The sequence below is a fragment of the Chiloscyllium plagiosum genome, chromosome 14 (genome assembly GCF_004010195.1).
Source record: "Chiloscyllium plagiosum isolate BGI_BamShark_2017 chromosome 14, ASM401019v2, whole genome shotgun sequence".
Classification (NCBI taxonomy): Eukaryota; Metazoa; Chordata; class Chondrichthyes; order Orectolobiformes; family Hemiscylliidae; genus Chiloscyllium; species Chiloscyllium plagiosum.
Genome location: NC_057723.1, coordinates 29526356 through 29538835, shown reverse-complemented (window position 1 = coordinate 29538835; position 12480 = coordinate 29526356). Strand labels below are relative to the sequence as shown.

General features: G+C 38.2%; 1 protein-coding gene across 6 annotated transcripts in view; it reads right to left on the bottom strand.

Annotated features, from left to right (window-relative positions):
- Positions 1 to 606: 606 nt before the first annotated feature.
- tcf7 (transcription factor 7) overlaps positions 607 to 12480 on the bottom strand; it is a 225435-nt gene continuing 213561 nt past the window's right edge. For 3 of the 6 annotated variants that reach the window (XM_043703434.1, XM_043703436.1, XM_043703438.1), the window contains one exon: positions 3531 to 3638. Coding sequence is in view for 3 of the 6 variants with exons in the window: in XM_043703431.1 (XP_043559366.1) it covers positions 3329 to 3638 (310 nt within the window). In the remaining 3 variants the exon portion in view is untranslated. Of the gene's footprint in view, positions 3639 to 12480 lie in introns of all 6 variants that reach the window. The other 3 variants (XM_043703431.1, XM_043703432.1, XM_043703435.1) reach the window with 2 other exon arrangements.

The following is a 12480-nucleotide window of genomic DNA, read 5'->3' as shown; positions in this document are numbered from 1 at the left end:
GGGAAGAAAGGGAAGTTGATGTAACAGTCACCCATCATTGAATAGCAGATCAGCTACATAATCAACTCCTGCTCTTATTTTTTACATTCTAGTGACATTTACAGTCATCTTAGACTGAGGTCAACACACGTTATTTTTGGTACCACCTTCTCGTTTGGTAATTGTCTTATTTCTGGAATCAGTGCAGTTTTGTCTACAATGGCTACTGACAAATGGCACTAAATGCAGCTCTTATATACAGGGGCCATCTTCTGCATCATGGCTGACCTTGGTAGAAAATGCAACAAGTGAATGTGCACAAACACCAGAGGACTTTGATAGAGTCTGAAGGCAAAAGTTACCTCCAGTGAATCGGAGAGGGGAATGAACTTAGAAAATGGAGATGCCCAGAAGACAATGAAATGTGAAATATCTTCAATCAAGGTCCAATATTTATGTTTAGGGATAATTTGTTTGCTTTGGAAGAGTTGTACATTATTATGTAATAAATTGGGCATTATGAATTCCTCTCAAATTTCTGTCATAAGGTGTTTGACAAAAATGAAAACATATGTGAAGGAATGAAGAAGCATGGAAATCAGACAAGAAATCTATCCATGCTGCAAATTTCAACCAAAATATTTTTTTTATTTTTTTCAGCAAATAGTACAGTTTTCAATGACTTAATAATCTTTTCTGCTTACTTACAATTTTTGGTTATTATCAACATGGATGTGACCATGTGTTACTGGCATTTTGATTGAACTGTAATTATGTTGTTGAAGGGGATACATCTATGTCCCTGAAAGCAGTTTTCTACAAAAATGCAAACAAATCTTGTGTGAATAAAAAGATGCTGACAAGGTTTTGTTGCTCTCTTGTCACTGAGGGTGAAACAATATTCAATCAGAAATATGAAATATTACACTGTTATAAAGCCCTGTCTATATTTCTACTTTTATATTTCCCCCTAAAAATATAACTCAAAAATATTACAACAGCCTGAAATACACACACAGAAAAGCAAAAGCGAGTTTCATATTTATATTTTTTTTTGTTTTTGAATTTTTTATACAAATAGGCAAGAAAATGAAATAATAACAATAAAACTATGCGATTGTTTGAACATTTCAGGGCTTCATAAAAGTAACATCCAGGTCAAATATTGACCTCATTTATCTGTTTGACAGTATAAATGCTAGTTTTTAACTGCCTGCAAAGCAGTCTTTTATTAACAATGGAAAGACCCATCAACCAATGTAATATACATAGAAAGCAATTATTATTTAAAATAAATGTTTTCATATGCTACACTTCAAACAAAAATATCTTTATCGACTCATTTTACTCTTCACTTAGTTTATATATAAACTTTAACATGTGGAAAGGGGGAGAAGTTGGACAAGTGTCAGGCTTGGGTCCAAATCCGGAGCTCATTCGCTTTCCCATAAGGACTGCTACATTAAATGAGATCTAGCAAATTCCACAGTGGTGCTATAATTTAACTTCATATACCTATTGTTTGGTGCAAGCTGTAGGGTAAAGCTCTCCTTTCCAACATAATGCCGTAATCTGAACTTAAGGAAAGCAACCCCTGTGAATTAGTATGACACTGTTATTTCTCGATGCTTCTCTTTACCAATAGAACCTCATCTAAGAACAACATAACATTTTTACCATATAATTTGATGTACCCTTCTCTTGTGCAGCTGATTAGCTGAAGGAGTTATTGAAGGAAAAGCAAAAGATTCCTCTGAGCTGAGTAGGTACAGATGGGGGAGAACTGACTCCCCTAAAATGATGTAAGATTCTTCACGGAGAGAGGAAAGCATCAATTATGTAACCCTATGAGATCTCCCATTTTCTAACTGAGCCAGTTCATCCCTGGTGATAAGGCTGGAGGGTTCTGATGTCATGCTTCTCTTCAACAGTACCAGCCTTGGCACACAGCATGTTGGGGAAAGGAGGAATAAACTCTTGGATATTCACTGTTGCTGATGATCATGCAAATTAATATATCTGAATTTCACTTGGGTGGATTTTAGCAGGTTGGGACAATTCCACAGCCCCTGTTCCAAATTTAATTAACAATCATAGGCATTGAGTTACTGAGATGGGTCACCTCCCTTCTATTAACCCTCCTATTTTAAACCTTGAGGCTTCATTCACTGTAGATTTTTTATTTGATGACCACACAGCAAAGATTTACAAATTTAATGGGACAGTATGTAGCTGTGGAAGTAATCCATCCAAAATTTATAATTAACAAAAAAATCCTAATTTACTGAACTTCAATAAAAATTAGAAACCAGAAGCTCAAACAAAAACAACATTTGTAGGTCCATCAAGTTGCATCACATTTCAATAGTAAACTTCTAAATGTTAAGAAATATAAAAAGTAATCAAGTTAGATGCTGTCAATCTCTAGTCTAGGCATTACAAAAATGGTCAGCAGAAATTAGGTACAGTCTTGTCCACTATAATATCAAAGCTTGTTATCTCCCTGTTGTCTTGTTCAATATCATATTTAGTGAAGGGAATATATACCCTGTTGCTGAGTGTAAATGGGAGCTGGGATCATACCCTAGACTAACAAAACCATTTGGAGAAAGTAGCATCTATATTCACCTTTCCTTAAAGGGTAATTATTAATAAGTCCTGTCTATAAAGAAATAATGCTCCCTAGACAAATTGCAGCTACATAAGATTTTATGGTTCATAGGACTGATATAAACTAATGCTTATTAAACTGATCTAGTTAGTGCTGAAAACACCAAATTAGACAGCTCTTGATTTCAGGGTGAGATTCTGAAGTTTTTCTTTCAGTGCTAACTACTGAAAGATTTCCATGGTTGGATGAATTTATAAGCTCCAAATATGTAAACTGCTTCCATTGCTAAAGGAGGAGAAAAGAAACAGCATACTCCGCCACAGAAAAGTGTGAAGGAGTAATGTGTTTATATATATTGGTATATACAAAGATAAACAGGGGCCCCAGATAAAAGTGCTATGAAATAGCCTGTTTTTTTTTTGTTTAAATGACTATAAATAAACTGTTGGATTATTACAATAGTTTTTGAACTCAATCACAGATGGAACAATCATGATAAAGACTGACAGGAACGCTTAAATGACAACTTGTTTCTATTGTCCAATGTTCCTCGTTGGATAATTTTGAAAGAGCAGAATCAGATTTTGTTGTGTGTCTTGATAGGATGTCAAAATTCAGAATGCTTGTTCTTTGAATGTACACTACACTGGTTGGGCCTGGTTAGAGGCATCATGGAATCTCCACACTCAAGTGCTGGGATGCTACTATTCAATTAGTCAGCATGGTTGAAGTTGCCCATTATCTTGTCATTGCATGCTGATTTGGGATGTTCAGTAAAGCACTATTATATAGATGAGAGTCCAGTGTAGAGGGTATAGAAAGTCCAGTTAGATTTGTGTTAGGCTGGGAATGAGCAGAGAAAGAGACTGTATTTGGCTGTGCTGGTTGCGCTATGTCTGTAGAGTTAGCAAGCGTGGCTGAAGTTTCTGCTGAAGGTTGGAGTGCATTAGAAGGAGGGGAAGGACAGTCCATCACACTTCCATCTGAAGAAACTGGGCTGGAGCACCTGGCTTCTCCTTGTAAGTATCGAATGCACTTCTTTTTCTTCCTAAGGACAGTGAAAGAGTTGCATGTAAATAACTTATAAATATTTTTATCTTTAAATAGCAAATTAATATTGACTTTTCATGACTTAGATTTACCTGTCCATTGAAGAAGCAATGACATAAGACAGCATAAAAGTTTATTAATAAATCATTGGTGCCACAACAATTTGTGTTACAAATATTTTTCTACAATTTTCTCAAATCGTGACTTCCGAATACCAGCCACTCCATTCAGATAAGACGCTATTTTATGGGGGAGGAAAAATGAATAAAGAGTCATTCAATTTTGTTCTCAAGAACTTCCTGTTGTTTGGTTTGAGGCTGAATTAGTATCAAGAGAATTTAGGTTACCTTCTAAAAGTCTGGTATTGGTGTAGTACGTAGCTGAGACCCAAAATGGAAAAAGTGGCTATTGACAAAAGATTATATGATTGTGTTACATTAGATTTCAAAATAATGACAAAAAGTATGGAACTTGGGATTAATAAAATAGCATTTTGAAATGTGAACTCAAGAATGGTATTAATGACAAAAGGACAGAGTTTTAACTGATCAAGGCAATGATTTTTAAATCAGATATCTCTTCTAACACTACAGATATGCATGTAGGACACGTGATTGTCGGCTTTCAACAACGCTATTTTGAAACCAGCCAATGGAAGGTTTCACAAGGCAGTTTTTGCAAACTGATTTACCACACCATTTTTCCTATCTTGATTCCTCTTGAAAATGACAGTCTCTGAGATTCAAAAGGAATCCAATGGTTGGGAATTTTGTGAGAAATCTATCTATCTCACCAAGTTACTGTTACATGTTAAAGTTCTGATGTTTGGTAAGAACATATAATGGTCACTCCTCAGCATTTTTATTGATTTTTCTTTACCTGTGCTCTATCATAGTGCACAGTAATAGAAGATCACATTTTCTCCCAACAGATTTTCTGGTTAAAACTTCTCAAAAAGTAATAGTTAATAAGTGGTTGACAGTGATTTTAAAAATCCATCATAAAATCTTTTAAAAATTTGAAAATGTTTGCTATGATTTCAATTTCATTTTTTGGAGACTTGCATTTTGTAAGATATGTCAATGCTCAGAATAGAACAGATTTTTCACTCTATCAATGGTACCAGCAGGAAACCCTAAGGTTGTTTTGTGATTGTTTAGACACCAAAACTAAGAGGCTAAACTGCCAGCATAGGATTTACTTATGATAAAATGTATCAGTACACCAAAACTGTAGCATTTCAGACTCTGCAGCCATTAAAATTAATCTTGGGTTTGTATTTCATAATTTCAAGGCATATGTGTCAACAATATGTCATAATCACGATGCTGAAAGCTTACCTCTCACAGTAACAGCGTGATGTTTTATTTGTCATACCAGCCATACTTCAAAACATAAGAAAGGACTGAACCAGAAAGTAAGTATCAGTTTACCCTTTATGCCCTGTCCTTCCAGAAACCAAGTACAGCTTAACTGATTAAATCTGACAATGTCATGCCCGTTTCTCCACAGTTAAGAGCAGATTTTGTGGTGTAGCCTCATGCTAGTAGAAATTGGACTGCAACAACCTCAAAATCAGCACAGGCCGTTTGTAGCCAGCTGAGAATGAGAACATTCATTCCCAAGTACAAAGGCTGGCTTTCAGCCCAGCTATAAGAGGCAAAAAGAAACACTATACCTCAACATAGTTTGATTTCAAACAAAGAGACATACATTTGAAAGTGGGAAATAAATTCCTAGGCAGTTACACAAGTAACTACTGTACTTACCATCATGCTCATTCTGAAATAACATTTGAAATGATTTTCTAAGATACAACACTTTCACAATTAATATATCTAAAGTAGATGCAACATTACACTTCACTATATTTTAGCCACCACAGTGGTTAGCAATTAGGGACTTTATATATGATTTTACAGAAATGAGTTAATACAAAAGCACAGAGTTCTGCTGAAGGCTGAGTTCCTGGCCATGACACCTAACATGTCTACTGAGCTCCAGAATCCTTATGACTCTACCAAAACCTTACTATGGCTGTAAGTTATTATAGTTGTTATGATTTATTACTGCTAGGAACCATCAAACATTATACAATGTCTGGCAATTAAAAAGAAGTTGCTAAGCATGAAAGGTAACACACAATTAGCTCAATGTAAAATATATGTGTATGAATTATGATGGCTAAGTGGGTAAATGTACCACAGAACTTTGGTACCATGCCGTACCAACAAGACAGATGAGGTTCAAGCCCTGATTAATGTTGGGTTTGTGGAGTTTGGCTGGTTTATTGGTAGAGCTGAAGTAGGACGACTGGCCTCAGTATGTCTGGATGAAAGAAGGAAATGATAGGAGTGACATTTCTGATCACTAATGTATGGTCTTAACTGGAAAGTGTCAATTATGGAGGAAGGGCTCGAACTAGTCTGAGATTCTCTCTTATGATTGAATGATCCATCAACATTCATCATCTGGGTTCACTTTTCAAGAAGAACAATTTCTTCAAGATTATCAGAAACTGCATTAATTTATAAGATCAACATCATGACTTAGGCAAAAAAATTGAGAAATTGGGAAAATGAATGAATAAAAGCCATCAAGGGTGGGGGTGGGTTATGGAGGGGAATGGTAAACCATAAAACTAATCTAATAAAATAGCATGCAAACAAAAGCCTGTCTGTGTAAAATTTAGTGTCACATTTGACCTTGTGTTGAGCTTCTGACTTCATTTCCAGACATCAGCAAAGCACCCTTCCATTTTTGTAACTTTGACGTAGTCCCTGTCCTAACTCTTCTGCTACAGTAGCCATCATTCATGCTTTTCTTACTGTAGTCATGACCATTCCTGTGTGCTCCTGACTGGTCTCCCAAATTCCCTCTCCATAACTTGAGGTTATCCGATGTACTGCTGCCCTTGTCTTAACTTGTCCTTTTTCCCCAATCAACTCTATGTCGGCTCCTAGTCAAGCAACTTGTTTACTTTAAAATTGTCATTCTGATTTGCAAGTTCTTCCATGACTTAGCCCTTTCCTATCTCTCTAATCTCCTCCAAGTCCACAACCCTGCAAAATATCTGTATTCCTCTAATTCTGGTCATTTTAATAATTCCAATACCGGTGGCATGCCCAAGCCCAAGCTTTAGCGTATCTTCCTTATTTATTCTCTTTCACTCTACTTCACTTTCTACTTTAAAACTCTCCTTAAAACACATTTCTTAGGCCAGAATTTTGGTCATCTAATCTAATATCGCCTCAGGATAGCTCGGTGGCAGACTTTGTTTTATAATGTTCATATGATGCATCTTGGGAAATTTTATTATCTTAAAGGGGCTACATAAATGAAAGTTATTATTGTTGTTACAATCAAATGAAATAATTCAAATGGATTGCACAGCAAATGGGAGTGATACACTTCAAATGTTGGTTTTCAGTTGAAATGAATTGTACCAAATTACCCAGAAGCGGTGCTGTGTTGTTCTATTTATGTATTAGGTGGCTCAGTGATTAGCACTGCTGTCAAGGACCCTGGTTTGATTCCAGGCTCAGACCACTGTCTGTGTGGAATTTGTACATTCGCCCCGTGTCTGCGTGGGTTTCCTCCAGGTGCTCCCACAGTCCAAAGATGTGCAGGTTAGGTGAATTGGCCATGCTAAATTGCTCATAGTGTTCAGAGATGTATAGGTTGGATGCATTAGTCAGGGGAAATGTAGAGTAATAGGGTAGGTGAATGGGTCTGCGTGTGATACTCTTCGCAAGGTCAGTGTGGATTTGTTGGGCCAAATGGCCTGTTTCCACACTGTTGGGATTCTATGATTCTATGATGAACACTTATTAAACAATTATTCTTAAAGAAGCGGGATTAAATATATTCTACGTAAAATGTATAAAGCTGAATTTTACCAGAAATCGGCTCAGTGTTAATTTTGGACAAGTTTCACCAAGGTTTCTTTCTGTGAGCCTTAGCAAGATTTCTCACGTTATTCTCTGAAACTTGCCTCATTACGTACGAACCACTCCTCTATATCCCCCTGCTCATCCTAAGTTCCCTCTTGGTGCATGTGGAAGTACTTGCCACTGCTGCGATCTCCCAGAATTCTTGCACTGAAGCCATTTTTAAAGCACGGCTCTATACCTGGCCAAGGCTTCAAGCCAGCAGTTGTCCTTCACTGTGCACATAGTGGGAGGGGAGCCAAAAAGGAATACTTCTCAGGACACATTAGTGGCACAGCTGACACTTCATTGCAAATACAAGTTTACTTTTGTAAATATATTGATATTTAAGAACCAAGCTACTCAGGTAGCCTGGCTTTAGCCTCATCCTGTTTCAGAACCCTCTCTAAGGGAGTGTTGCTTTCTCCCCCCAGAGCTTAGTCATGCCAACCATTATGCCACACTGTGCACCCATCAAAACTGGGTTGCTTGTGACCATCGGTGAAAATCCTTCCCACAGTAGCCCATGTCCACTTTAATCTCCCTGCCTTATACATTGAGTTTCCTCCCTGCACAGCTATTCCCCTCTGTATCCCATCATGATGCTTTCAATCCAGAGACTTAATTTCCCAATATCCCTACCACAGTAGTGGCTCCTTCTAAACCCAGGACTGACTGTGGCACAATGACATGAAACGACAGCCTGACTTGACTGACCAGACCCATGACTGATCTCTGCAGATGCTTGACTAATTTACCATGATTGGTTGCACTGCGTCTGCAGGATTTATGTGGCCTCCTCTCCAGAATGGAATGGTATGAACCCCCTGACCTTGACCACCTCAAGTGGCTGACTGACTGTGCCCAAGTCCCTTTTGAAATTGACTAACTATGCTGGGATCCCTGGACTGAATGCAAGAACTTTTGCATATAACCAAGTGGAAGGGTATATTTTTAGTCTAAAGCTGGTTACTCCCAGTGACTACATTTTCAATTGTGACTTTTGACTCAGTAAATATGCTTAAGTCAATAAAATCTGCAATACTTGTTGTGTACACAAATAAGTAATCTAATAAGATGATCAGAATAATACATCCTTTTTGAAATAAGTGTCTTTGAATGTTGTCTAAACTGTGCATTTCTGGTTGTCTTGAACATAGCGATTGTTCATTGTAAAACAAAAAGGCTTGTTTGGGCATTTGATCCAATTAAGATCCAATATTTAACATGATCACGGGGTAAAAACAGTTCGTATTTGCCAATTACTCCCCATGAAACTGACAGAAACGTTTGGAGCCTGCGAAAATGGAATGACGCAGATATAGAAAGGTTGCTATCAATGATTCTATGTTCTTCCAAAGGATGTGTTGTTAATTGCTATCAATGGGAAATCTTTGAACTGGTGAAAACTCTCATTATCAATGAACTAGGTCTTGGAAAAAAAATTACCCATTGTTGATTGAAGGGTAACTCAATGCTGAAAGTGCACAAAGTTCATAATTACTGACAAACTCACTGGCTCGGAAAAGCTAATATTATATGTCGGAAGTTGACCATTTTTTTCAAATGATTTAATAATCATTTTTATAAAGTTTGTTTAACTTTAGTTTAACTTTTATGTTAATCCAATCATCCTTTATCTCACAGTCTGAAACTTGAAAAGCAATTTGGTGCTTTTAACTTCCTGCTTAGTTGTTAGTGAGAAGATTTTGACTTGACTGGCTGCTTACTCTTGCTAAGCGACATCATTGCAGCTGAATACTTGGAGATCCCTTGACTTGATGCCAGATTTAAACTGCCACTGGGAAAGGGGAATGCACACTACAGAAATTGTTAGATATTTATGTGCAGTTTTAAAAAAAATTTTAAGCCAGCAGGAAGCGTAGTTTCTGAAGCAATGAATGTTAATAGGCTGCACACTTTTCATTTATTTCATTCCAAGAGAACCATTATTTCGTGATCAGGAATCGGAATCTTATATATGATTTTGATTCCCCTAATACAAAGACAATAATGCTGATTACATAGCCTATCCTTGCTTCCTGAGCTTTGACAACTTCACAATTATCAGATCATAAATGTTGCTTCTTCCTGGTCTTTTGTCTACTGTCATTATTTCCCTCTCAAATCACTTTACAATGTCACGGTAACCCTGCTGTAGTTAGGCTTGCAGCTGTTTTCTTCTGAAATGATACTAAATCATATCACATTTCTAAAGAGGTGGAATTTAATACCCTCCCCCGTGTCAAGTTTGGTAGTTGGAGAATCTTTAATCTGGTGATTGCCAACTTCCCACCTCCACCCTGATTAACTCTGTGGCATGAAGATCCATGGACAACCTTCCCACTCCATTTCCAATTGAGGGCCGTACATGGGCAATTCATTGTAATGACCACTTGGGGGCCTCATCATGCTGCTGCTGGAATTGGTAGGCAGGGGGTTCGCCATGCAGGAAGCATGACAAGGATCCTGGGAGTGAGGGGAAGTCCTTGAGGTGGGGTTGGGGTGATGTTGTGGGGTGCAGATTTGGTTCCTTTTAAATGAGCTACAGGTTTTCACTTTTACTGCCAAACTGGGCACTGAATTCCAGACACCAACCACCTTCTGGGTGAAAAAGCTTTTCCTTCACACCTCCTCTAATTCTTCAACTAATAATTTTAAATCAGTGCCCCCTGGTAATGTACCTTGCTACTAGGAAAAACTAGTCTTCCCCATCTATCTTACGCAAGCCCCTCATTTGTACATCTCAATTAGGTCACTCTTCCGCCTCCACTGTTCTAAGGAAAGCTACCCCAGCCTCTCCAATCGTTCCTCAACACTGCAAGTTTTAAACGTTGGTAACTTTCCTGTAAATGTCCTCCGTTGTGTCTCTAGAGCAATTATGTCCTTCCTGTATTGTGATGACCAGAATTGTACACAAATTTTCAGCCATGGCTTAACCAGTATCTTATATAGTTCCAGCATTACATCTTTTGTATTCAATACTTTATCTAATGAAGGAAAGAATCCCATATGCTCATTTAATGACCTTTATTTACCTATCTGCTACCTTCAGAGACCTGTGGATGTGCACTTCAAGATTTCTCACCCCCCTCTAACCCTCTTAATATCCTCCTGTTTATTGTGTATTCTTTTGCTTTGTTTGCTTTTCCCCACATGCATAAACCTTGTACTTCTCCAGATTGAAATCCATTTACCACTGTTCCACTCATTCAATCAACACGATCTCATCATGTAACTAGCAGTCATCCTCTTCACCATCAACTAACTGACTAATTTTGTGTCATAGAACATAGAACGTTACAGTGCAGTACAGGCCGTTCGGCCCTTGATGTCGCACCAGCTGTGATATTAATCTGATGCCCATCTAACCTACACCGTTCCATTATTATCCACATCTATGTCTAATGCCCATTTAAATGCCTTTAACATCGGCGAGTCTACTACTGTTGCAGGCAGGCCGTTCCATGCCCCTATTATTCTCTGTATAAAGAAGCTACCCCTGATATCTGTCCTAAATCTATCACCCCACAATTTAAAGCTATATCCCCTTGTGTTAGCCTTCACCATCTGAGGAAAAAGGCTCTCACCGTCCATCCTATCTAACCCTCTGATTATCTTATACGTCTCGATTAAGTCACCTTTCAACCTTCTTCTCTCCAGTGAAAACAGCTTCAGTTCCCTCAGCCTTTCCTCGTAAGACCTTCCTTCCATACCAGGCAATTTCCTAATAAATCACCTCTGAACCCTTTCCAAAGCTTCCACATGCTTCCTGTAATGTGGTGACAAGAACTGTACACAATACTCCAGGTGCGGCCTTACCAGTGTCTTGTACAGCTGAAGCATGATCTCGTGCTCCAAAACTCAATCCTCCTACCAATAAATGGCAACACACCTAATGCCTTCTTAACAACCCAGCAATGTGGGTGGCAACTAGATACCGAGATCTCTCTATTCAACTACACTGCCAAGAATTTTACCATTAGCCCAGTACTCTGCATTCCTGTTACTTCTACCAAAGTGAACTACCTCACACTTTTCCGCATTAAACTATATCTACCACTTCTCAGCCCAGCTCTGCATCTTATCTATGGCCCTCTATAACCCACAACATCCTTTGGCACTATCCACAATTCTGCCTACCTTAATATCATCCGCAAATTTACTAACCCATCCTTCTACGCCCACATCCAGATCATTTATAAAAATGACAAACAGCAATGGCCCCAAAACAGATCCTTGCAGCACACCACTGGTAACGGAGCTCTAGGATGAACATTTCCCATCAACTACCAACTTCTGTCTTATTTCAGCTAGCCAATTTCTGATCCAAACCACTAAATCACCTTCAATCCCAAAACTCCGTTTTTTGTGGAATAGCCTACTGTGTGGACCTTATGAAATGCCTTATTAAAGTTCATATAGACCACATCAACCGCTTTACAGGTAACATCTGTTTTGTTACCTTCTTGAAGAACTCAATAAGGTTAGTTAGGCACAACCTACCCCTCATAAAACTGTGTTGACTATCCCTAATCAAATGATTCCTTTCCAGATGATTACAAATTCTATCTCTTATAACCCTTTCCAATACCTTACCCACAACCGAAGTGAGGCTCACTGGCCTATAATTACCAGGGTTGTCCCGACTCCCCTTTTTGAACAAGGAACAACATTTGCTACCCTTCAGTCTTCTGGCACTACTCCTGTCAGCAATGATGACATAAAAATCAAAACCAAAGGCTCTGCAATCTCCTCCCTGGTTTCCCAGAGAATCCCAGGATAAATCCCATCTGGCCCAGGGGTCTTATCTATTTTCAGATCTTCCAAAATCGCTAAAACCCCCTCTTTGTCCACCACAATCCCATCTAATTTAGTAGCCTGTATCTCAGTATTCTCACTAACATTGCT